Source organism: Cuculus canorus, chromosome 33 (assembly GCF_017976375.1).
Source record: "Cuculus canorus isolate bCucCan1 chromosome 33, bCucCan1.pri, whole genome shotgun sequence".
Lineage (NCBI taxonomy): Eukaryota > Metazoa > Chordata > Aves > Cuculiformes > Cuculidae > Cuculus > Cuculus canorus.
In genome coordinates, this window is record NC_071433.1 from 1,403,028 (window position 1) to 1,427,924 (window position 24,897).

General features: G+C 64.3%; 2 protein-coding genes across 2 annotated transcripts in view; one reads left to right on the forward strand and one right to left on the reverse strand.

Annotated features, from left to right (window-relative positions):
* The first annotated feature begins 232 nt into the window (after positions 1–232).
* RRAS (RAS related) lies at positions 233–7,477 on the forward strand. Its single transcript, XM_054052309.1, has 6 exons — positions 233–411; positions 1,432–1,519; positions 1,602–1,704; positions 3,763–3,871; positions 6,283–6,401; positions 7,390–7,477. The coding sequence occupies exons 1-6, from the start codon at positions 235–237 to the stop codon at positions 7,475–7,477; spliced, it is 684 nt and encodes a 227-aa protein (XP_053908284.1). The 5' UTR covers positions 233–234.
* A 3,074-nt stretch (positions 7,478–10,551) lies between these two features.
* PRR12 (proline rich 12) overlaps positions 10,552–24,897 on the reverse strand; it is a 30,891-nt gene continuing 16,545 nt past the window's right edge. The window contains 7 exon segments of the mRNA XM_054052310.1: positions 10,552–10,891; positions 14,354–14,449; positions 17,076–17,204; positions 18,316–18,413; positions 20,544–20,669; positions 22,116–22,233; positions 22,425–22,494. Of these exon segments, the coding sequence (XP_053908285.1) occupies positions 10,751–10,891; positions 14,354–14,449; positions 17,076–17,204; positions 18,316–18,413; positions 20,544–20,669; positions 22,116–22,233; positions 22,425–22,494 (778 nt within the window). The 3' untranslated portion in view covers positions 10,552–10,750.

Sequence of the window (24,897 nt, forward strand, 5' to 3'; positions counted from 1 at the left end):
CATCACCTCGCCCCGCCACGTGACCGCGCCCCATTCATAACCACGCCCCTCGACGTGGCCGCGCCCCTTTCTCAACCACGCCCCTCTCTCAACCACGCCCCTCAGCGCGCCCCGCCGAGGCCACGCCCCCCTCCCTGCCCGGCTTGCCTTATTAGGCAGCGGCGCGCGCCGTAAGGGGCGTGGCTTTGCATACATTAGGTCCAGGCCCCGCCCCCAGCGCGCGCCGCGGCGGGGATGGAGCCGCGCTGGGAGCGACGCGAAGGGACCGCGGGAGGATTTGGGGGTCCCGGGAGGGGATTTGGGGGTTCGGGGGGGGCCCTGAGGGCCGAGACCCCCCCCGAGAGGCTTCGGCTGGTGGTGCTGGGGGCCGGCGGCGTCGGGAAGAGCGCGCTGAGCGTCCGCTTCGTCCAGGTACGGGGGGACCCCCCAAAACCGAGACCCCCCCAAAAACCAGGGGGATCCCCCCAAAAACAGGGGCATCACCCCAAAACCGAGACCCCCCCAAAACCAGGGGGATCCCCCCCAAAACAGGGGCATCACCCCCAAAACCGAGACCCCCCCAAAACCAGGGGGATCCCCCCCAAAACAGGGGCATCACCCCCTAAAACCGAGAACCCCCCCAAAACCAGGGGGACCCCCCCAAAACCGAGAACCCCCCAAAACCAGGGGGACCCCCCCAAAACAGGGGCATCACCCCCAAAACCGTGGATCCTCCCCCCAAAACCAAGACCATCCCCCCAAAAATGCTCCTCATTCCAAACCGGAACCCCCAAACCTGCCCAGTTTAGGGGTTCATCCCCCAAATTTTGGGGGTCCCCTCCCAGTACCTCCCCAGTTTAGGGGTTCAGACCCCAAATTTGGGGGTGTCCTCTCCCAGTCTGTCCCACTTTTGGAGTTCATCCCCAGTTTCGGGGTGTCCTCTCCCAGCCTGTCCCAATTTGGGGGTTCATCCCCAGTTTTGGGGTGTCCTCTCCCAGCCCGTCCCAATTTGGGGGTTCATCCCCAGTTTTGGGGTGTCCCCTCCCAATTTGGGGGTTCATCCCCAGCTTTGGGGTATCCCCTCCCAATTTGGGGGTTCATCCCCAGTTTTGGGGTATCCCCTCCCCGTTTGGGGGTTCATCCCCAGTTTTGGTGTATCCCCTCCCAGTCTGTCCCAGTTTGGGGGGGTTCATCCCCAATTTTGGGGTCTCCCCTCCCAGTTTGGGGGTTCATCCCCAGCTTTGGGGTATCCCCTCCCCGTTTGGGGGTTCATCCCCAGTTTTGGGGTGTCCCCTCCCAGTTTGGGGGTTCATCCCCAGTTTTGGTGTATCCCCTCCCAGTCTGCCCCAGTTTGGGGGGGGTTCATCCCCACTTTTGGGGTGTCCCCTCCCGGTCCTTCCCCCCTCCTCCCTCAGTTTTGGGGTTCAGCCCTAGTTTTGGGGTCCCCCCCAGTCCTCCTTCGCCCCCACCCACGACCCCACCATCGAGGACTCCTACTCCAAGCTCTGCCGGGTGGATGGGGTCCCCGTGCGCCTCCACAGTGAGTTTTGGGGTACCCCCCCCCCTTAGCCCCCCCCCCAGATTTTGGGGGGCCCCCCCTGAGCCCCCCCCGTTGCCGGCAGTCGTGGACACAGCGGGGCAGGAGGAATTGGGGGGACTGCGGGAACCCCACTTGCGGGCGGGCGATGGCTTCCTCCTCGTCTTTGCCATTAACGACCGCGGGAGGTAACGAGGGGACCCCCCCACTGCACCCCAAAACCTTCTGCCCCCCCAAACTGCCCCCCAGCACCCCTAAACTGCCCCACTGCACCCCCAAATCACCCCACACTGCCTCTATCCCCTCAGCACCCCAAAACCTTCTGCCCCCCCAAACTGCCCCTCAGCACCCCAAAACTGCCCCACTGCACCCCAAAACTGCCCCCCCTGCACCCCCAAATCACCTCACACTGCCTCTATCCCCCACCGCACCCCTAAACTGCCCCCTGCACCCCCAAATCACCCCACACTGCCTCTATCCCCCCAGCACCCCAAAACTGCCCCCCAGCACCCCTAAACTGCCCCCTGCACCCCCAAATCACCCCACACTGCCTCTATCCCCCCAGCACCCCAAAACTGCCCCACTGCACCCCAAACTGCCCCTCAGCACCCCCAAACTGCCCCTCAGCACCCCTAAACTGCCCCCCTGCACCCCCAAATCACCCCACACTGCCTCTGTCCCCCCCAGCACCCCAAAACTATCCCATTGCACCCCCAAATTACCCCACGCTGCCTCTATTCCCCCCTGCACCCCAAAACTGCCCCCTGCACCCCCAAATCACCCCACACTGCTTCTATTCCCCTCAGCACCCCAAAACTGCCCCCCTGCACCCCAAAACTGCTTCTTGCACCCCCAAATCACCCCACACTGCCTCTATCCCCCATAGCACCCCAAAACTGCCCCACTGCACCCCCAAACTGTCCCCCTGCACCCCCAAATCACCCCACACTGCATCTATCCCCCCCCAGCACCCCAAAACTGCCCCACTGCACCCCAAAACTGCCCCCCTGCACCCCCAAATCACCCCACACTGCTTCTATCCCCCCTCAGCACCCCAAAACTGCCCCCCTGCACCCCCAAATTTCCTCCTGCACCCCAAAACTGCTCCCTCCAGCTTTATGGCCACTGGAACCCCGAAACTCTGCCCTTGCACCCCAAAACCCCTCTCACGGATGCTCTCTCCCCCCTCCCCTCCACCAGCACCCCAAAATCGGCTGCAGGCACCGGAGCACAGCCCTGGGCACCCCAAAACGCCTCCTGCACCCCAAAACCCTCCCTGACACCCCCAAACCTCCTTCCTGCACCCCAAAACCCTCCCTGACACCCCTAAACCTCCTTCCTGCACCCCAAAACACCTCCTGCACCCCAAAACCCCCACCCTGACACCCCAAAACCCACCCTGGCACCCCAAAACCCCCATCCTGCACCCCGAAACCCCCACCCTGACACCCCAAAACCCACCCTGGCACCCCAAAACCCCCCCCTTGACACCCCAAAACCCACCCTGGCACCCCAAAACCCATCCTGCACCCCAAAACCCCCACCTTGACACTCCAAAACCCACCCTGACACCCCAAAACCCCCATCCTGCACCCCAAAAAGCCCACCTTGACACCCCAAAACCCCTATCCTGCACCCCAAAACCCCCACCCTGACACCCCAAAACCCACCCTGGCACCCCAAAACCCCCAACCTGCACCCCAAAACCCCCACCCTGGCACCCCAAAACCCATCCTGCACCCCAAAACCCCCACCTTGACACCCCAAAACCCCCATCCTGCACCCCGAAACCCACCCTGGCACCACAAAACCCAACGTGGCACCCCAAAACTCCCATCCTGCACCCCAAAACCCCCACGTTGACACCCCAAAACCCCCATCCTGCACCCCAAAACCCACCCTGACACCCCAAAACCACCATCCTGCACCCCAAAACCCACCACTGGTGCCCTTATTCCCACCCCAGTCCCCCCCAAACCGCCCCCAGCCCCCCCATTCCCACCCCAGTCCCCCCCAAACCGCCCCCAGCCCCCCCATTCCCACCCCAGTCCCCCCCAAACTGCCCCCAGCCCCCCCCATTCCCACCCCAGTGCCCCCCAATCCGCCCCCAGCCCCCCCATTCCCACCCCAGTCCCCCCCAAACTGCCCTCAGCCCCCCCCATTCCCACCCCAGTCCCCCCCAAACTGCCCCCAGCCCCCCCCAACTCCCCCCCCGGCTGCTCCCCCCCCCCGTTGCCCCCCCCCAGTTTTGGGGTGCTGCCGCGGCTCTTGGGGCAAATCCTGCGCGTGAAGGACCGCGACGACGTCCCCACAGTGGTGGTGGGAAACAAAGCGGATCTGCAGTGCCGACGCCAGGTACCCCCAAAACCCCCCCTGAACCCCAAAACCCCCCCGGGAACCCCAAAACCCCCCCGGGACCCCTTAACCCCCCCTAGCACCCCTTAATCCCCCCCGAGGAACCCCAAAATTCCCCCCTGAACCCCCCCGGGAACTCTTAACCCCCCTGGGACCCCCCAAAACCCCCCCGGGGAACACCAAAACCCCCCCAGGAACCCCAAAATCCCCCCCTGAACCCCCCTGGGACATCTTAACCCCCCTGGGACCCCTTAACCCCCCCCGGGGAACCCCAAAATCCCCCCCTGAACCCCCCCCTGGACCCCTTAACCCCCCTGGAACCCCCCAAAACCCCCTCATGACACCCCGAAACTCCCCCCTCTGGGACCCCCCAAAACACCCCTGGGACCCCTTAACCCCCCTGGCACCCCCCAAAACCCCCCATGGGGAACCCCAAAATACCCCCCTGAACCCCCCCCGGGACTCCCCAAAACCCCCCTGGGACCCCTTAACCCCTCCCCAGGATCCCCCACACCCGCCCCGGGAACCCCAAAACCCCCCCGGGACCTCTTAACCCCCCCCGGACCCCTTAACCCCCCTGGCACCCCCCAAAACCCCCCCTGGGGAACCCCAAAATCCCCCCTTGAACCCCCCCCGGGACCCCTTAACCCCCCTGGGACCCCCAAAACCCCCCTGGAGAACCCCAAAATCCCCCCCTGAACCCCCCCCCCGGGACCCTTTAACCCCCCTGGGACCCCCAAAACCCCCCTGGGGAACCCCAAAATACTCCCCTGAACACCCCCCCGGGACCTCTTAATCCCCTTGGGACCCCCCCAAACCACACCAATGGACCTCTTCTGGGACCCCCAATGCCCCCTCCCGGGATCCCCCAAAAACACCACAAGGGACCCCCCCCCCCGACCCCCCCAAAACTCCTTTGGGACCCCCCCTTAACCCCTCTGGGAACCCCCCAAATCCAGCGGGACCCCTTAACCCCCCCCCCCCCAGTAACCCCCCCCTCAGGACCCCCCCAAGGGACCTCCCCTGAACTCCCCAAACCCCACTGGGACCCCCCAAATCCCTCCAGGACACCCCGAAACCCCCCGGGGACCCCCAAACACCCCCGAGGACCCCCTGTAACAGCCTCAGGACCCCCCCCCGGGACCCCCAAACCCCCCCTGGGATCCCCCATAAACACCACAAGGGACCCCCCCTGGACTCCCCAAATCCCTCTCGGACCCCCCTAAACCCCCCTGGGACCTCCCCCGGGGTCCCCCAAACACCCCTCCTGGGACCCCCTCTAACCCCCCCCAGGACCCCTCCAATCCCCTGAGACCCCCCAAACCCCTCTGGGACCTCCTCCAACACCTCCTGGGACCCCCAAACACCCCCGGGGACCCCCTCTAACCCCCCCAGGACCCCCCCAAATCTCCCTGGGACCCCCCCAAGCCCCCCGGGACCCCTCCCAGAAACCCCCAAGGGCCCCCCAAACCCCACTGGGACCCCCCAAACCCCCCAAGAGCCCCCAAAAACCCCCTGGGATCCCCCCCAGATCCCCCAAACCTCCCCTGGGACACCCCCAAAACACCCCAAGGAACGCCTCCCCCCCCCCGGACCCCCCAATTCCCGGGGACCCCCAAAGGATGGACACCCCCTCCCCTCCCCCTCCGAACCCCTTGGGGACCCCAAACACCCCCCCCCCCCCCCCAAAAAAGACCCCCCCAAAGGGACTCCTCTGTGCCCCCCCTTCCCCAGCCGGAAGTCCCGCCTCTTTTTAGCACCTCGAGCCCCGCCCTGCAGCGGCCATCTTTGAATCCAGTCCTAACCGGAAGTCCCGCCCCCCCCACTGCGTGGCGGCCATCTTGGCCACCGGAAGTCCCTCTGTCACGGCTCCTGGCAGCCATATTGTTGTTCTTTCCTAACCGGAAGTCCCGCCCCCAGGCTCCATAGCGGCCATTTGAGCTTCTCCCTGAACAGGAAGTCCCACCCCCATGAGACGCAGCGGCCATCTTGGTTCCGTTCTGAACGGGAAATCGGCCCTTTATGTCTCATGGTGGCCATCTTGACTCCACCCTAAACCGGAAGTCCCTCCCTCCCCGATCCACGGCGGACATTTTTGTCCCACTCTAAACCGGAAATCCCTTCTACAATATCCACGGCGGTCATCTTGATCCCTCCCACCACCGGAAGTCCCTCCCCCACTCCCCACGGCGGCCTTCTTAGTCCCATTCTAAACCGGAAGTCCCATTAACAAGGCACACGGCGGCCATCTTGGTCCCATTCTAAACCGGAAGTCCCATCCACAAGCTCCAGGGTGGCCATCTTGATCCCTCCCCCAACCGGAAGTCCTTCCCCCAGGCCTCGTGGAGGGGTGTGGGGGGGGGAGGTTTATCCCCACGCCCCCCACACCCCGCCATCTTGTTCCCCCGCAGGTCCCCCGCGAGGAGGCCGAGGCCTTTGCCCGACAGCGGCGCCTTCGCTACCTCGAGGCGTCGGCCAAGACGCGCCTCAACGTGGACGAGGCCTTCGAGGAGGTGGTGCGCGCCATAAGGTGGGGGGGGGGGGGACACAGACACAGCCCCCCCAGAAAAACCCCACCCCGGAGCGCCCCCAAACTCTCGCCCCTCCCCCCCCCAACACACTTGGAGACCCCAAAAACACTTCAAAGTCCTCCGGAAACCTTCGCCCCTCCCCCCACCCCCCCCCCGAGGCTTTGGGACCCCCCTGGATTCTTGGGGACCCCCCAAAGCCTCCTGGGATCCCCCAAAGACCTCTGTTACTGCCCTCAAACCACTTGAACCCCCCCAAAGATGTTCCCTTCCCCCCAAACCCCCTCGAGACCCCCAAAAAACCTCAGTTTTCCCTTCTCAAACCATTTGAACCCCCCCAAAACCTTTTAGGGCCCCCCCAAACCCCTCGGGACCTCCCAAAAACCTCTGTTCCCCCAAAAAAACACCTTGAGACCGCCCCAAAATCTGTTACCCTCAAACCCCTTGGGACCCCCCGAAACCCCTCGTGACTCCCCCAAACCCCTTGAGACCCCCCCCAAACCCCTTAGGACCCCCCCCCCAAACCCCTCGTGACCCCCCCAAACCCCTTAGGATACCCCCAAACCCTTTGAGACCCCCCCCAAACCCCTTAGGATACCCCCAAACCCCTTGAGACCCCCCCCAAACCCCTCGTGACCCCCCCAAACCCCTTAGGATACCCCCAAACCCCTTGAGACCCCCCCCAAACCCCTCGTGACCCCCCCAAACCCCTTAGGATACCCCCAAACCCTTCGAGACCCCCCCCAAACCCCTTAGGATACCCCCAAACCCCTCGAGACCCCCCCCCAAACCCGTTGAGACCCCCCCCAAACCCCTTAGGATACCCCCAAACCCCTTAGGACCCCCCCAAAACCCCTCGAGACCCCCCCAAACCCCTTAGGATACCCCCAAGCTCCTTGGGACCCCCTCAAACCCCTTGAGATCCCCTCTTTTGGGGGTCCCCCCAACACTTTGGGGGTGTCCGTCCCCCAATCCCCTCTTTTCCCGCAGGCGCTTCCGGGAGCAGGAGACCCCCCCGGCGCTGCCCCCCCCACCCCCCAAGGACCCCCCCCCTCGCTGCCCCTGTGCCCTCCTCTGACCCCCCCGGGATTGGGGGGATTGGGGGGGGGGCACCCCTCATTCGGTGTTTGTACCCCAAAACTGAGTCCCCCAAAACAGCGCCCCCCAACCCCCCCCAGTGCCCCCAAATTCATCTTAGCCCCCCATCTGCCCCCCCGACACCCCCAAATCTGCCTCCGACCCCCCCCAAACCGCACCCTAGCCCACCTAAAACCCCCCAATTAGCCCCTGGCACCCCCAAACCCCCCAATTTGCCCCCCCCGATCCCCCCAAACCCCCCCATCTGCCCCTGACCCCCCAAAACCCCACCCCACTTCCCCCAAACAGCCCCAGTCTGCCCCCCCAACCCCCCCAAAACCCCATCCCACCTCCCCCAAACCCCCCAAAACCCCACCCCAGCCCCCCCCAACCCCCCCCAATCTGCCCCCGACCCCCCAAAACCCCATCCCACCTCCCCCAAACCCCCCAAAACCCCACCCCAGCCCCCCCAAACCCCCCCAAAACCCCATCCCACCTCCCCCAAACCCCCCTATCTGCCCCCCAAACCCCCCAAAACCCCATCCCAGCCCCCCCAAACCCCCCTAATCTGCCCCCCGACCCCACAAAACCCCACCTCAGCCCCCCCAAACCCCCCCATCTGCCCCCCCGACCCCCCAAAACCCCATCCCACCTACCCCAAAGCCCCCAAAACCCCATCCCAGCCCCCCCAAACCCCCCCATCTGCCCCCGAAACCCCCCAAAACCCCATCCCAGCCCCCCCAAACCCCCCATCTGCCCCCCCGACCCCCCAAAACCCCATCCCAGCCCCCCCAAACCCCCCATCTGCCCCCCCGACCCCCCAAAACCCCACCCCAGCCCCCCCAAACCCCCCCAATCTGCCCCCCGACACCCCCAAAACCCCACCCCACCTCCCCCAAACCCCCCAATCTGCCCCCCAACCCCCCAAAACCCCATCCCACCTCCCCCAAACCCCCCCATCTGCCCCCCCAACCCCCCCAAAACCCCACTCCACCTCCCCCAAACCCCCCCAATCTGCCCCCGACCCCCCAAAACCCCATCCCACCTCCCCCAAACCCCCCAAAACCCCACCCCAGCCCCCCCAAACCCCCCCAAAACCCCACTCCACCTCCCCCAAACCCCCCAATCTGCCCCCCAACCCCCCCAAAACCCCACCTCACCTCCCCCAAACCCCCCAATCTGCCCCCCAACCCCCCCAAAATCTATCCCACCTCCCCCAAACCCCCCCAAAACCCCACCCCACCTCCCCCAAACCCCCCCATCTGCCCCCCACCCCCCCAAAAACCCCATCCCAGCCCCCCCAAACCCCCCCAATCTGCCCCCCGACCCCCACAAAACCCCATCCCAGCCCCCCCAAACCCCCCTAATCTGCCCCCCCAGCCCCCCCAAACCCCCCCGACCCCCCCAAAAAACAACCAAGCGGACACTGGGAACGATAAAAAGGTCTCGGCAACACCCACGACACGGCCCGACACGATAACACCGTAGAAAATTGGGGGGGGGGGCACGGGGGGGGCCCCAATACCCCCCCCCCCTCAGCCCCCCCCCTAAAACCCCACCCGGGGCCGGATTTTGGGGGGTGGGGGGGGGCCCAGGATGGGGGGGGGGGGGGAACAATATATATAATAATAATTACAATAATAATTAAAAAAAATAAGGAAATGAACCCAAAAAAAATGATTTGGGGGGGGGAGGATGGGGGGGGCAATTTGACCCCCCCCCGGGGGTGTGGGGGGGGGGGGGGAGTTACCCCAGAGAGGGGTAAATACAGCCCAAAGGAGGGGGGATTTTGGGGGGGGGGGTGGCAAAATGCCCCATGGTTTTGGGGGGGGGGGTAAAACAGCCCCAAATTGGCCCTGGGGGGGGGGGGGGTTGGAGGGGGGGGGATTTGACCCAAGGGGGGGGGATTTAACCCCGGGGGGGGGCAAATGTGCCCCAGGGGGGGGCAAATCCGGCAATACATTATGATACATAGAGACTTTAACCCTATACACTATGTACAAACCCCCCCCCATAGACCCCCCCCCAATAAAAACCCTAAAAGAGGGGGTGGGGGGGACCCCTTATACCCCCCCACCCAAAATTAATCCATGGGGGGGGGGCGCAACTTGGCAATAAATATCTCAGGGAGGGGGAATTGATGGTTTGGTGCCCCCCCCCCCTTTTTTTTAAGCCCCCCCCTATTCCCCCCCCCCCCCTTTAATTTATATACAGGACCCCCCCCCCCCCCGGGGGGGCACAGGGTGGTCCCAAAGTGGGGGGGGGGGACACAAAAAGGGGACCCTAAATTTGCCCCCCCCCTCAATAAAACCCTGCTTCTTGCATGGGGGGGGTTAAAGGGGACCCCAAGTGCCGCCCCCCCCCAAAATAAAGCCCCCCCGGACCGAGAGCGGAGAGCGCTAAATAGACATTTATACATATATATATAAATAAAGGGGTGTCCGGGGGGGGGGGTTGGGGGGCCGCTGGGACACCCCCTTTTTTTTTGGGGGGGGGGGTGGGGGGGGGTGTTCCCACTCTGCCGATGCCCAAAGACCCCCCAAAAATAGAGGGGGGGGCACCTCATTGGGGGGGGGGCAATAATGAGAGAAGTCCCCAATAATGGGGGGGGTCCCCAGCAAAGAGGGGGTGTCCCCAAGTGGGGGGGCGGTGTCCCCAAATGGGGGGGGTCCCCAAATGGGGGGGTGTCCCCAAATGGGGAGGGGGTCCCCAAATGGGGGGGGGGGTCCCCAAACTGGGGGGGGGGGGGCACCCCTCTTCCACACACCCCCCCCCCCCTCCAATGTGGGGGTTTCCCCAGTTTGAAGGGGGGGTTCCCCATGGAGAAGGGGGAATGTGTCCCATTTTGGGGGGGGTCCCCCCCATTCCCAGGGGGGTCCCCATTCCTAGGGATGTCTCCCATTCCCAGGGGGTCTCCCCATTCCCGGGGGGGTCTCCCCATTCCCTGGGGTTCCCCCATTCCTGGGGGGGGTCTCCCCATTCCCGGGGGGGTCCCCCATTCCCAGGGGGTCCCCCATTCCCGGGGTGGTCCCCCCATTCCCAGTGGGGTCCCCATTCCCAGGGGTGTCCCCCCATTCCTGGGGGGGTCTCCCATTCCCAGGGGGGTCCCCCATTCCCAGGGGGATCCCCATCATTCCGGGGGTTCCCCCTCATCCCCAGGGTTTTGTTCTTATCCCCCCGCTTGGCCCCAACCTTTGGGGGTCCCCAAGGTTTGTGGTCATCCCGGAGCGGGGCGGGGGTCCCCCCAAAGTCCCGGGGGGGTCCCGGGGGGGGTTCAGGCGCACTTGGCCTGCGCCTGCGCCAGGAGATCGCTGAAGGAGTCGAAGAGGCGCTCGAGCCACGCCTGATTGCGCATACACTGCTGCACCACCTCCTCCTGGCCCAGGTCCTCGTCCTGGCCCTCGATGGCCGTCGTCTGCGGGGGGGGCACCGTCACCGGGGGCGGACAGGGGGCGGGGGGGGGGTCACGGGGTGGGGGGGGGTCAGTGGGGTGGAGAAGGGGCACCAGGAAAGGGGGTGGAGATAAGGGGGGTCTTGGAGATGGAGGTGACCACCGTGATGAAGAGAACGGTCAATGGGGTGGGGGACGGTCAGTGGGGTGGGGGACGGTCAAAGGGGTGGGGGACGGTCAGTGGGGTGGGGGGGGTCAATGGGGTGGGGGACGGTCAGTGGGGTGGGGGGGGTCAATGGGGTGGGGGGCGGTCAATGGGATGAAGAAGGGCCACCAAGAAATGGAGTGGAGATAAGGAGGGTCTTAGAGATGGAGGTGACCATCGTGATGGAGAGGACGACCAATGGGATGGGGGACGGTCAAAGGGGTGGGGGACGGTCAGTGGGGTGGGGGGCGGTCAATGGGGTGGGGGACGGTCAATGGGGTGGGGGACGGTCAATGGGGTGGGGGGGGGTCAAAGGGGTGGGGGGCGGTCAGTGGGGTGGGGGACGGTCAGTGGGGTGGGGGGCGGTCAATGGGGTGGGGGACGGTCAATGGGGTGGGGGACGGTCAATGGGGTGGGGGGGGTCAAAGGGGTGGGGGGCGGTCAGTGGGGTGGGGGACGGTCAAAGGGGTGGGGGACGGTCAATGGGGTGGGGGACGGTCAATGGGGTGGGGGGGGTCAGTGGGGTGGGGGGCAGTCAATGGGGTGGGGGACGGTCAAAGGGGTGGGGGGTGGTCAGTGGGGTGGGGGACGGTCAGTGGGGTGGGGGGCGGTCAGTGGGGTGGGGGACGGTCAAAGGGGTGGGGGGCGGTCAATGGGGTGGGGGGTGGTCAGTGGGGTGGGGGGCGGTCAGTGGGGTGGGGGACGGTCAAAGGGGTGGGGGGCGGTCAATGGGGTGGGGGACGGTCAGTGGGGTGGGGGGCGGTCAGTGGGGTGGGGGCGGTCAAAGGGGTGGGGGACGGTCAGTGGGGTGGGGGGTGGTCAATGGGGTGGGGGGCGGTCAGTGGGGTGGGGGCGGTCAAAGGGGTGGGGGACGGTCAGTGGGGTGGGGGGTGGTCAATGGGGTGGGGGGCGGTCAGTGGGGTGGGGGACGGTCAATGGGGTGGGGGGCGGTCAGTGGGGTGGGGGCAGTCAATGGGGTGGGGGACGGTCAATGGGGTGGGGGGGGTCAGTGGGGTGGGGGGGGTCAGTGGGGTGAGGGACGGTCAATGGGGTGGAGAAGGGCCACCAAGAAAGAGGGTGGAGATAAGGAGGGTCTTGGAGATGGAGATGATGGCCACCATGATGAAGAGGACGGTCAAAAGTGATGGGGGACGTCAATGGGATGAAGTAGGACCACCAAGAAGGGGAGTGGAGATATGGAGGGTCTTGGAGATGGAGGTGACCACCGTGATGAAGAGGACGGTCAACGGGGTGGGGGACGGTCAATGGGATGAAGAAGGGCCACCAAGAAAGGGGGTGGAGATATGGAGGGTCTTGGAGATGGAGATGGCCACCATGATGAAGAGGACGACCAACGGGATGGGAGACGGTCAATGGGGTGGGGGGCGGTCAGTGGGGTGGGGGGGGTCAATGGGATGAAGAAGGGCCACCAAGAAAGGGGGTGGAGATAAGGAGGGTCTTGGAGATGGAGGTGACCACCATGATGAAGAGGATGACCAATGGGATGGAAAACGGTCAACGGGATGGAGAAGGGCCACCAAGAAGGGGAGTGGAGATATGGAGGGTCTTGGAGATGGAGATGATGGCCACCATAATGAAGAGGACGGTCAATGGGATGGGGGGTGGTCAATGGGGTGGGGGACGGTCAATGGGGTGGGGGACGGTCAATGGGGTGGGGGACGGTCAATGGGGTGGAGAAGGGACACCAAGAAAGGGGGTGGAGATAAGGAGGGTCTTAGAGATGGAGGTGACCACCATGATGAAGAGGATGACCAATGGGATGGAAAACGGTCAACGGGATGGAGAAGGGCCACCAAGAAGGGGAGTGGAGATATGGAGGGTCTTGGAGATGGAGATGATGGCCACCATAATGAAGAGGACGGTCAATGGGATGGGGGGCGGTCAATGGGGTGGGGGACGGTCAATGGGATGGGGGGCGGTCAATGGGATGAAGAAGGGCCACCAAGAAATGGAGTGGAGATAAGGAGGGTCTTGGAGATGGAGGTGACCACCATGATGAAGAGGACGGTCAAAAGTGATGGGGGACGTCAATGGGATGAAGTAGGACCACCAAGAAAGGGAGTGGAGATATGGAGGGTCTTGGAGATGGAGGTGACCACCGTGATGAAGAGGACGGTCAACGGGGTGGGGGACGGTCAATGGGGTGGGGGACGGTCAATGGGGTGGAGAAGGGCCACCAAGAAAGGGGGTGGAGATATGGAGGGTCTTGGAGATGGAGGTGACCATCGTGATGAAGAGGACGACCAACGGGATGGGGGACGGTCAATGGGGTGGGGGACGGTCAATGGGGTGGAGAAGGGCCACCAAGAAAGGGGGTGGAGATATGGAGGGTCTTGGAGATGGAGATGGCCACCGTGATGAAGAGGACGGCCAACGGGATGGAAAACGGTCAACGGGATGGAGAAGGGCCACCAAGAAGGGGAGTGGAGATATGGAGGGTCTTGGAGATGGAGATGATGGCCACCACGATGAAGAGGACGACCAATGGGGTGGGGGACGGTCAATGGGATGAGGGATGGTCAATGGGATGAGGGATGGTCAATGGGATGAAGAAGGGCCACCAAGAAGGAAAGTGGAGATAAGGAGGGTCTTGGAGATGGAGGTGACCACCACGATGAAGAGGACGGTCAGTGGGGTGGGGGACGGTCAATGGGGTGGGGGGGGGTCAATGGGATGAAGAAGGGCCACCAAGGAGGGGAGTGGAGATATGGAGGGTCTTGGAGATGGAGATGATGGCCACCATGATGAAGAGGACGACCAATGGGGTGGGGGACGGTCAATGGGGTGGGGGACGGTCAATGGGATGAGGGATGGTCAATGGGATGAAGAAGGGCCACCAAGAAGGAAAGTGGAGATATGGAGGGTCTTGGAGATGGAGGTGACCACCACGATGAAGAGGACGGTCAACGGGGTGGGGGACGGTCAAAGGTATGGAAGACGGTCAATGGGATGAAGAAGGGCCACCAGAAAGGGGAGGTGGAGATAAGGAGGGCCTTGGAGATGGAGATGACCACTGTGACGAAGGAGATGACCACCAGGAATGGTGGGTGGAGATAGGGAAGTTGAGGAGATGGAGGTGACCACCACCACGAAGGCTTTGGCCCCCAAGAAGGGTCCTCAGAATGAGCCGTGGGCTCCAAGAAGGGGTGTGGAGATAAGGAGGGGCTCACAGGGAGGTTCCAGGGGGTCGGGGGGGAGGTTGGGGGTCTGGGGGGGTTCTGGGGGGGTCTCGGGGGGTTTTGGGGTCCCGGGGGGGTCACCTCGTCTTTGCAGCGCAGGAAGGTGTGGTACTTGTAGTGATGCAGAGAGTGGTACAGAGTGTACAGAAAGGACTTCTCCACCTCCACCTTAAACTCCTGTGGGGAAGGGGGCACCCACTGAACCCCCCCGGAACCCCACAGAGACCCCCAAAGAGACCCCCAAAGAGAGACCTCCCCAGAGACCCCCCAAACCCCCCAGAGACCCCCCAAAACCCCCCCAGGACCCCCAAAACCCCCCAGAGACCCCCCAAGAGACCCCCCCCAAGAGACCCCCAAAGAGAACCCCCCAGAGACCCCCCCAAAGAGACCCCCAGAGAGAGACCCCCTAGAGACCCCTCCAGAGACCCCCAAAGAACCCCAAAGAGACCCCCCCCAGAGACCCCCCAAACCCCCCAGAGACCCCCCAAAACCCCCCCAGGACCCCCAAAACCCCCCAGAGACCCCCCAAGAGACCCCCCCAGAGACCCCCCAAAGAGACCCCCCAAAGAGACCCCCCCCAGAGACCCCCCAAAGAGAGACCTCCCCAGAGACCCCCCAAACCCCCCCCCCCAGAAACCCCCCCAAAGAGACCCCCAAAGAGACCTCCCCAGAGACCCCCCAAGAGACCCCTCAAGAAACCCCCAAAGAGAGATCTCCCCAGAGACCCCCCCAGAGACCCCCAAAGACCCCCCCAGAGACCCTCCTGGACCCTCTCAAGAACGCCGAGACCACCACGAACCCTCCGAGAACTCTGAGGTCACCACAACCCCCCCAAACCCCACCCAGGACCCCCCAAATTCTCCCCTGGATACCCCCAAACCCCCCCAGGACCCCCCCAAAGCCTCCAGACCCCCCTGTACCTGCGCTTTGCCCCCACTCCTCTTGACTTTGCTGAGTGTTCTACACCCCCAGAACCCCCCCCAGGACCCCCCAAACCTCCCCCCGGACACCCCCATACCCCCCCAGGACCCCCCAAACCTCCATACCCCCCTGTACACCCCCGTACCTGCGCTTTACCCCCACTCCTCTTGACTTTGCTGAGTGTTCTACACCCCCAGGACCCCCCAGACTCCCCAGAACCGCCCTAGGACCCCCCAAATCCCACCCAGGACCCCCCAAAACCCCCCCAGGACACCCCAAAGCCCCCAGACCCCCCTCTACCCCCCCGTACCTGCACTTTGCCCCCACTCCTCTTGACTTTGCTGAGCATTCTATACCCCCACAGCCCCCCAGACCCCCCAGAACCCCCCCAAATTCCCCCCCAGACACCCCCAAACCCCTCCAAACCCCTCTCAGGACCCCCCGAACCCCACAGCCCCCCCGTACCTGGGGTTTGCCCCCACTCCTCTTAACTTTGCTGAGTGTTCTACACCCCCAGGCCCCCCCCAAACCCCCCAAAACGCCCCCAGGACCCCCCAAATTTCACCCCCCCGGACACCCCAACCCCACAGCCTCCCCCGTACCTGTGCTTTGCCCCCACTCCTCTTGACTTTGCTGAGCATTCTATACCCCCAGGACCCCCCCAGACCCCCCAAAATGCCCCCAGGACCCCCCACACCCCCCAGGACCCCCCAAATTCCCTCCCCCTGGACCCCCCAACCCCACAGCCCCCCCCATACCTGGGGTTTGCCCCCACTCCTCTTGACTTTGCTGAGTGTTCTACACACCCAGGACCCCCCCAGACCCCCCAAAATGCCCCCAGGACCCCCCACACCCCCCAGGACCCCCCAAATTCCCTCCCCCTGGACCCCCCAACCCCACAGCCCCCCCCGTACCTGTGCTTTGCCCCCACTCCTCTTGACTTTGCTGAGCGTTCTATACCCCCAGGACCCCCCCAGACCCCCCAAAACGCCCCCAGGACCCCCCAAACCCCCCCAGGACCCCCCAAATTCCGCCCCCCGGACCCCCCCGCAGCCGCAGCCCCCCCGTGCCTGGGGTTTACCCCCACTCCTCTTGACTTTGCTGAGTGTTCTACACCCCCAGGACCCCCCCAGACCCCCCAGAACCCCTCCAGGACCCCCCAAATCCCACCCAGGACCCCTCCAAACCCCCCTCAGGACCCCCCCAAACTCCCAGACCCCCCCGTACCTGTGCTTTACCCCCACTTCTCTTGACTTTGCTGAGTGTTCTATACCCCCAGGACCCCCCCAGGCCCCCCAAAACGCCCCCAGGACCCCCCAAACCCCCCCTAGAAACCCCCAACCCCCTCCAAACCCCTCCCCGGGCCCCCCCAAAGCTGCAGCCCCCCCTGTACCTGCGCTTTGCCCCCACTCCTCTTGACTTTGCTGAGCATTCTATACCCCCAGGACCCCCCCCAGACCCCCCAGAACCGCCCTAGGACCCCCCAAACCCCTCCAAACCCCCCTCAGGACCCCCCCAACCCCACAGCCCCCCCCGTACCTGTGCTTTATCCCACTCCTTTTGACTTTGCTGAGTGTTCTACACTCCCAGGACCCCCCCAGACCCCCCAAAACGCCCCCAGGAGCCCCCAAACCCCGCCAGGACCCCCCAAATTCCCTCCCCCTGGACCCCCCAACCCCACAGCCCCCCCCGTACCTGTGCTTTACCCCCACTTCTCTTGACTTTGCTGAGCGTTCTATACCCCCAGGACCCCCCCCGACCCCCCAAAACGCCCCCAGGACCCCCTAAAACCCCTCAGAACCCCCCCAGGACACCCCAAACCCCGCCAGGACCCCCCAAATTCCCTCCTCCTGGACCCCCCAAGCCCACAGCCCCCCCGTACCTGGGGTTTGCCCACACTCCTCTTGACTTTGCTGAGGGTTTTGCGGTTATAGGGTTCCCCCCCCGGGCGAAGCTTCACCAGAGACTCCCCCTGTTCTGCGTGGAGCTGCGGGAACGTGTGCAGCGCCTCCTGCCGGGGGGGGCGGGAACTGCACTGAGGGGGGGCGGCACTGGGGGGGTCCCCGGCACCCTCGGACATGGGGGACCCCCCCTTGGACAGCTGGAGACCCCCCCTTTGGGGACATGGGGGGGGGTTATAACCTTGGGGACCCCCCCGGCTCGGTTTGGGGGATGTGTGGGGCATCCTGGGGGGGGCAGAATTTGGGGGGGGGGGGAAGAATTGGGGGGACCCCATCGCCCTGGGGACCCCCAGCCTGGGGATAGGGGGGGGTCTCTGTCCCCGTGGGGCGTTGGGGATACTGGGGGGGGTGGGGGGGGTGTCCTGGTACCCCTAAAGTATTGGGGACCCCCCCAATAGGGAGACCCATAGCAGCCCCCCAGAACCACACTCAGGAGCCCCCCCAGCCCCACAGATCCCCCCCCGCCCCACAGATCCCCCCCAGCCCCACAGATCCCCCCCCATCCCCACAGATCCCCCCCAGCCCCACAGATCCCCCCCCTGCCCCACAGATCCCCCCCAGCCCCACAGATCCCCCCTCAGCCCCACAGATCCCCCCCCGCCCCACAGATCCCCCCCCGCCCCACAGATCCCCCCCCAGCCCCACAGATCCCCCCCCGCCCCACAGATCCCCCCCAGCCCCACAGATCCCCCCCTGCCCCATAGATCCCCCCTGCCCCACAGATCCCCCCCAGCCCCACAGATCCCCCCCCGCCCCACAGATCCCCCCAGCCCCACAGATCCCCCCCCGCCCCACAGATCCCCCCAGCCCCACAGATCCCCCCCCGCCCCACAGATCCCCCCCCGCCCCACAGATCCCCCCAGCCCCACAGATCCCCCCCCGCCCCACAGATCCCCTCTGCCCCACAGATCCCCCCCCGCCCCACAGATCCCCTCTGCCCCACAGATCCCCCCCGCCCCACAGATCCCCCCAGCCCCACAGATCCCCCCCCGCCCCACAGATCCCCCCCCGCCCCACAGATCCCCCCAGCCCCACAGATCCCCCCCCGCCCCACAGATCCCCTCTGCCCCACAGATCCCCCCAGCCCCACAGATCCCCCCCAGCCCCACAGATCCCCCCCCAGCCCCATAGATCCCCCCCTGCCCCACAGATCCCCCCCACCTGTAGGGAGGGGTTGAGCGTCACCCGTTTGAGGACCCTTTTCTTGTGGTCGTTGAGGATTCCATCGATTTTGCGCATCGGGGGCAGATAGAGCTCATCTGGGGGGCACCGCCGCGTTAGGGGCGGCGCTGTGGGGCGCTATGGGGCGCTATGGGGCGCTATGGGGCTCTATGGGTCACTATGGGTCAGCCTATGGGTCTCTATGGGTCGCTATGGGTCGCTATGGGTCAGGGCTCACCGTTGGTGTCCTCGAGCGCTTGGATCATGTCGGGGTCGAGCTATGGCTCTCTATGGGTCTCTATGGGGCAGGCTGTGGGTCGCTGTGGGTCGCTATGGGTCGCTATGGGGCAGGCCGTGGGTCGCTGTGGGTCGCTATGGGTCGCTATGGGTCAGGGCTCACCATTGGTGTCCTCGAGCGCTTGGATCATGTCGGGGTCGAGCTATGGGTCTCTATGGGTCGCTATGGGGCAGGCTGTGGGTCGCTATGGGTCGCTATGGGGCGGTGCTCACCGTTGGTGTCCTCGAGCGCTTGGATCATGTCGGGGTCGAGCTATGGCTCTCTATGGCTCAGGCTGTGGGTCGCTATGGGTCGCTATGGGGCAGGCTGTGGGTCGCTATGGGTCGCTATGGGGCAGGCCGTGGGTCGCTATGGGGCAGGGCTCTCACCGTTGGTGTCCTCGAGCGCTTGGATCATGTCGGGGTCGAGCTATGGCTCTCTATGGCTCAGGCTATGGGTCTCTATGGGTCGCTATGGGGCAGGCTATGGGTCGCTATGGGGCAGGCTGTGGGTCGCTATGGGTCGCTATGGGTCGCTATGGGGCGGTGCTCTCACCGTTGGTGTCCTCGAGCGCTTGGATCATGTCGGGGTCGAGCTATGGCTCTCTATGGCTCAGGCTGTGGGTCGCTATGGGTCGCTATGGGGCAGGCTGTGGGTCGCTATGGGTCACGCTATGGGTCGCTATGGGGCGGTGCTCACCGTTGGTGTCCTCGAGTGCTTGGATCATATCGGGGTCGAGCTATGGCTCTCTATGGCTCAGGCTATGGGTCTCTATGGGTCGCTATGGGTCAGGCTATGGGTCGCTATGGGTCGCTATGGGTCGCTATGGGTCAGGGCTCACCGTTGGTGTCCTCGAGCGCTTGGATCATGTCAGGGTCGAGCTATGGCTCTCTATGGCTCAGGCTATGGGTCTCTATGGGTCGCTATGGGGCAGGCTATGGGTCGCTATGGGTCAGGGCTCACCGTTGGTGTCCTCGAGCGCTTGGATCATGTCGGGGTCGAGCTATGGCTCTCTATGGGTCAGGCTATGGCTCTCTATGGGTCGCTATGGGGCAGGCTATGGCTCTCTATGGGTCGCTATGGGGCAGGCTGTGGGTCGCTATGGGGCAGGCCGTGGGTCGCTATGGGTCAGGGCTCACCGTTGGTGTCCTCGAGCGCTTGGATCATGTCGGGGTCGAGCTATGGCTCTCTATGGGTCGCGCTATGGGTCTCTATGGGTCGCTATGGGGCAGGCTATGGGTCGCTATGGGTCACGCTATGGGTCGCTATGGGTCGCTATGGGTCAGGGCTCACCGTTGGTGTCCTCGAGCGCTTGGATCATGTCGGGGTCGAGCTATGGCTCTCTATGGCTCTCTATGGCTCAGGCTATGGGTCTCTATGGGTCGCTATGGGGCAGGCCGTGGGTCGCTATGGGGCAGGCTGTGGGTCGCTATGGGTCGCTATGGGGCAGGCTATGGGTCAGGGCTCACCGTTGGTGTCCTCGAGCGCTTGGATCATGTCGGGGTCGAGCTATGGCTCTCTATGGCTCAGGCTATGGCTCTCTATGGGTCGCTATGGGGCAGGCTGTGGGTCGCTATGGGTCGCTATGGGTTGCTATGGGTCGCTATGGGTCAGGGCTCACCGTTGGTGTCCTCGAGCGCTTGGATCATGTCGGGGTCGAGCTATGGCTCTCTATGGGTCAGGCTATGGGTAGCTGTGGGTCGCTATGGGTCGCTATGGGGCAGGCTATGGGTCGCTATGGGTCACGCTATGGGTCGCTATGGGGCAGGGCTCACCGTTGGTGTCCTCGAGCGCTTGGATCATGTCGGGGTCGAGCTATGGCTCTCTATGGGTCAGGCTATGGCTCTCTATGGGTCGCTATGGGGCAGGCTATGGGTCGCTATGGGGCAGGCTATGGGTCTCTATGGGTCGCTATGGGGCAGGCCGTGGGTCGCTATGGGTCAGGGCTCACCGTTGGTGTCCTCGAGCGCTTGGATCATGTCGGGGTCGAGCGCGGCGCTCACGAGCATTTCCACGTAGCTGCGATACATCTCCTTCATCGCGCGGGTGTTCAACCCCCGGCCCAGGGGCGCCCGGTCTGGGGGGGGGGGCAGCACCCCGTAAATGGGGGGGGACACCCCGAAACGGGAGAGACACCCCCAAAAACGGGAGAGACCCCCCCAAAACGGGGGAGACCCCCCCAAAAACGGGAGAGACCCCCCAGAACAGGAGAGACCCCCCCGGAAAGGAGAGACCCCCCCAGAACAGGAGAGACCCCCCCAAAACAGGAGAGACCCCCCCAGAACAGGAGAGACCCCCCAAAAGGGAGAGACCCCCCCAAAACGGGAGAGACCCCCCCAGAACGGGAGAGACCCCCCCAAAATGAGAGAGACCCCCCCAGAACGGGAGAGACCCCCCAAAAGGGAGAGACCCCCCCAGAAAGGAGAGACCCCCCAAAAACGGGAGAGACCCCCCCAGAACAGGAGAGACCCCCCCGGAAAGGAGAGACCCCCCAAAAGGGAGAGACCCCCCCCCAAAATGGGAGAGACACCTCAAAAATGGGAAAGACCCCCCCGGAACGGGAGAGACCCCCCCAAAAGGAGAGACCCCCCCAAAAATGGGAGAGACCCCCCCCAAAAGGGAGAGACCCCCCCAGAACGGGAGAGACCCCCCCAAAACACCCCAAAGGAGCCCCCCAAGATCCACAGCCCCCCCCAATCCCCCTATAGCCCCCCCAAATGTGAGGGTGCCCCCCCAAACTCTCCTATAAACCCCCCAAAGGTGGGGTTCCCCCCCCAAACTCTCCTCTTGCCCCCCCCCAAACCCCCCTTTACCCCCTCCATACCCCCCAAAGGAGCCCCCCAAGATCCACAGCCCCCCCCAATCCCCCTATAGCCCCCCCCAAACTCTCCTATAGCCCCCCCAGATATTGGGGTGCCCCCCCAAACTCTCCTCTTTCCCCCGCAAAACCCCCCTTTCCCCCCTCCAAACCCCCCAAAGGAGCCCCCCAAGATCCACAGCCTCCCCTAATCCCCCCCCAAATGTGGGGGTGCCCCCCCAAGCTCTCCTACAGCCCCCCCAAATGTGGGGTTCCTCCCCCAAATACTCCTCCTGCCCCCTCAAAACCCCTGTTTAACCCCCCCAAACACCCTAAAGGAGCCCCCCAAGAATCACAGCCCCCCCAAAACCCCACTGTACCCCCCAAAATGTGGGGGTGCCCCCTCAAGCTCTCCTACAACCCCCCCAAATGTGAGGGTTTCTCCCCCAAACTCTCCTCTTTCCCCCCCAAAACCCCCCTTTCCCCCCTCCAAACCCCCCGAAGGAGCCCCCCAAGATCCACAGTGCCCCCCCAACCCCCCCCAGATATTGGGGTACCCCCCCAAACTCTCCTATAACCCCCCCAAATGTGGGGTTCCTCCCCCAAACTCTCCTCTTTCCCCCCCAAAACCCCCCTTTCCCCCCCCCAAACCCCCCAAAGGAGCCCCCCACGATCCACAGCGCCCCCCCCAAATGTCGGGGTGCCCCCCGGCCCCCCCAAACTCACCGTCCTCGCTCTGGGGGTCGGCGCTGGACTCCGACTCCGAGGTCGTGGCCGCTTCTTTCAGCCATTTTTTCCTCTTCTTCGGGGGGGGCTCCGCTTTGACTTTGGGGGGTTTGGGTTTGGGTTTTGGGGGGCCGGGGGGGGGGGGGGGGGGGGGGCCCCGCGGCCGGCGCGGGGTGGGGGTGGGTAGGGGGGGGGGTCGTTGCGTTCCGTTTTGGGGGGTTTCTCGCTTTTGGGGGGTTTTTCCGGCCGGGGGGGTTTTTCGGGGCGAGGGGGTTTTTGGGGGGGTTTCTCGGGGGGGGGGGGGGGGAGGGGGACGGGTTTCTCGGGTTTGGGGGGGGCGGTGGGTTTGGGGGCGCTGCTTTTGGGTTGGCTTTGTCTCCTGAGGAAGAAATAAGGGGGGGGACCCCCAAAATCATCATCACCCCCCCCCCGGACCCCTAAAAGCCTTTTGGATAAAGGGGGGCAATGGAAACCCCCCCCCCTCCAGACACCCCAAAACCCTCCTGACCCCCCCCAGGGACCCCCAATGCCTTCTACTGTGAGTGGGGGAAAATGGGGACCCCCTCCAGACACCCCAAAACCCTCCTGACCCCCCCAGGGACCCCCAATGCCTTCTACTCTGAGTGGGGGACAATGGGGACCCCCATAGACACCCCAAAACCCTCCTGACCCCCCCCAGGGACCCCCAATGCCTTCTACTGTGAGTGGGGGAAAATGGGGACCCCCTCCAGACACCCCAAAACCCTCCTGACCCCCCCAGGGACCCCCAATGCCTTCTACTCTGAGTGGGGGACAATGGGGACCCCCCCTGACACCCCAAAGCCCTACTGTCCCCCCCCCGGGGCCCCCATTGACCCCAATGCCCCCAATGTCCCCATTGACCCCAATGCCCCCATTGACCCCAATGTCCCCACTGACCCCACTGACCCCATTGACCCCAATGTCCCCAATGCCCCCAATGTCCCAATGTCCCCAATGCCCCCATTGACCCCAATGTCCCCAATGCCCCCATTGTCCCCATTGACCCCAATGCCCCCATTGACCCCAATGCCCCCAATGACCCCATTGACCCCAATGCCCCCATTGACCCCAATGCCCCCAATGCCCCCATTGACCCCAATGCCCCCAATGACCCCATTGACCCCAATGCCCCCATTGACCCCAATGCCCCCAATGCCCCCATTGACCCCAATGCCCCCAATGCCCCCATTGTCCCCAATGCCCCCATTGACCCCAATGCCCCCAATGTCCCCATTGACCCCAATGTCCGCAATGCCCCCAATGTCCCCAATGCCCCCATTGACCCCAATGCCCCCAATGTCCCCAATGCCCCCATTGTCCCCAATGCCCCCATTGACCCCAATGCCCCCAATGCCCCCATTGTCCCCAATGCCCCCAATGTCCCCAATGCCCCCATTGACCCCAATGCCCCCATTGACCCCAATGCCCCCCAATGACCCCAATGCCCCCAATGTCCCCATTGACCCCAATGCCCCCAATGTCCCCAATGTCCCCATTGACCCCAATGCCCCCATTGACCCCAATGCCCCCAATGCCCCCATTGACCCCAATGCCCCCAATGTCCCCATTGACCCCAATGCCCCCATTGACCCCAATGCCCCCAATGTCCCCAATGCCCCCAATGTCCCCAATGCCCCCATTGACCCCAATGCCCCCATTGACCCCAATGCCCCCAATGTCCCCAATGCCCCCATTGACCCCAATGCCCCCAATGTCCCCAATGCCCCCATTGACCCCAATGCCCCCATTGACCCCAATGCCCCCAATGTCCCCAATGCCCCCATTGACCCCAATGCCCCCAATGTCCCCAATGCCCCCAATGCCCCCAATGTCCCCAATGCCCCCATTGTCCCCAATGCCCCCAATGTCCCCAATGCCCCCAATGCCCCCAATGTCCCCAATGTCCCCAATGCCCCCCAATGACCCCAATGCCCCCAATGTCCCCATTGACCCCAATGCCCCCAATGTCCCCAATGTCCCCATTGACCCCAATGTCACCATTGACCCCAATGTCCCCATTGACCCCAATGCCCCCAATGTCCCCAATGTCCCCATTGACCCCAATGTCCCCAATGACCCCAATGCCCCCATTGACACCAATGCCCCCAATGTCCCCAATGCCCCCAATGCCCCCATTGACCCCAATGCCCCCAATGTCCCCAATGCCCCCAATGCCCCCAATGTCCCCAATGCCCCCATTGTCCCCAATGCCCCCAATGTCCCCAATGCCCCCAATGCCCCCAATGTCCCCAATGTCCCCAATGCCCCCCAATGACCCCAATGCCCCCAATGTCCCCATTGACCCCAATGCCCCCAATGTCCCCAATGTCCCCATTGACCCCAATGTCACCATTGACCCCAATGTCCCCATTGACCCCAATGCCCCCAATGTCCCCAATGCCCCCATTGACCCCAATGCCCCCATTGACCCCAATGCCCCCAATGTCCCCAATGCCCCCATTGACCCCAATGCCCCCAATGTCCCCAATGCCCCCAATGCCCCCAATGTCCCCAATGCCCCCATTGTCCCCAATGCCCCCAATGTCCCCAATGCCCCCAATGCCCCCAATGTCCCCAATGCCCCCATTGTCCCCAATGCCCCCAATGTCCCCAATGTCCCCAATGCCCCCCAATGACCCCAATGCCCCCAATGTCCCCATTGACCCCAATGCCCCCAATGTCCCCAATGTCCCCATTGACCCCAATGTCCCCATTGACCCCAATGCCCCCATTGACCCCAATGCCCCCAATGTCCCCAATG

Coding starts and splice junctions, on each gene's coding strand:
- RRAS (XM_054052309.1), top strand. CDS start 235: ATGGAGCCGCGCTGGGAGCGACGCGAAGGGACCGCGGGAGGATTTGGG. Junction 1,520..1,601: donor GGTCCCCGTGCGCCTCCACA/GTGAGTTTTGGG, acceptor CGTTGCCGGCAG/TCGTGGACACAGCGGGGCAG. Junction 6,402..7,389: donor GAGGTGGTGCGCGCCATAAG/GTGGGGGGGGGG, acceptor CTTTTCCCGCAG/GCGCTTCCGGGAGCAGGAGA.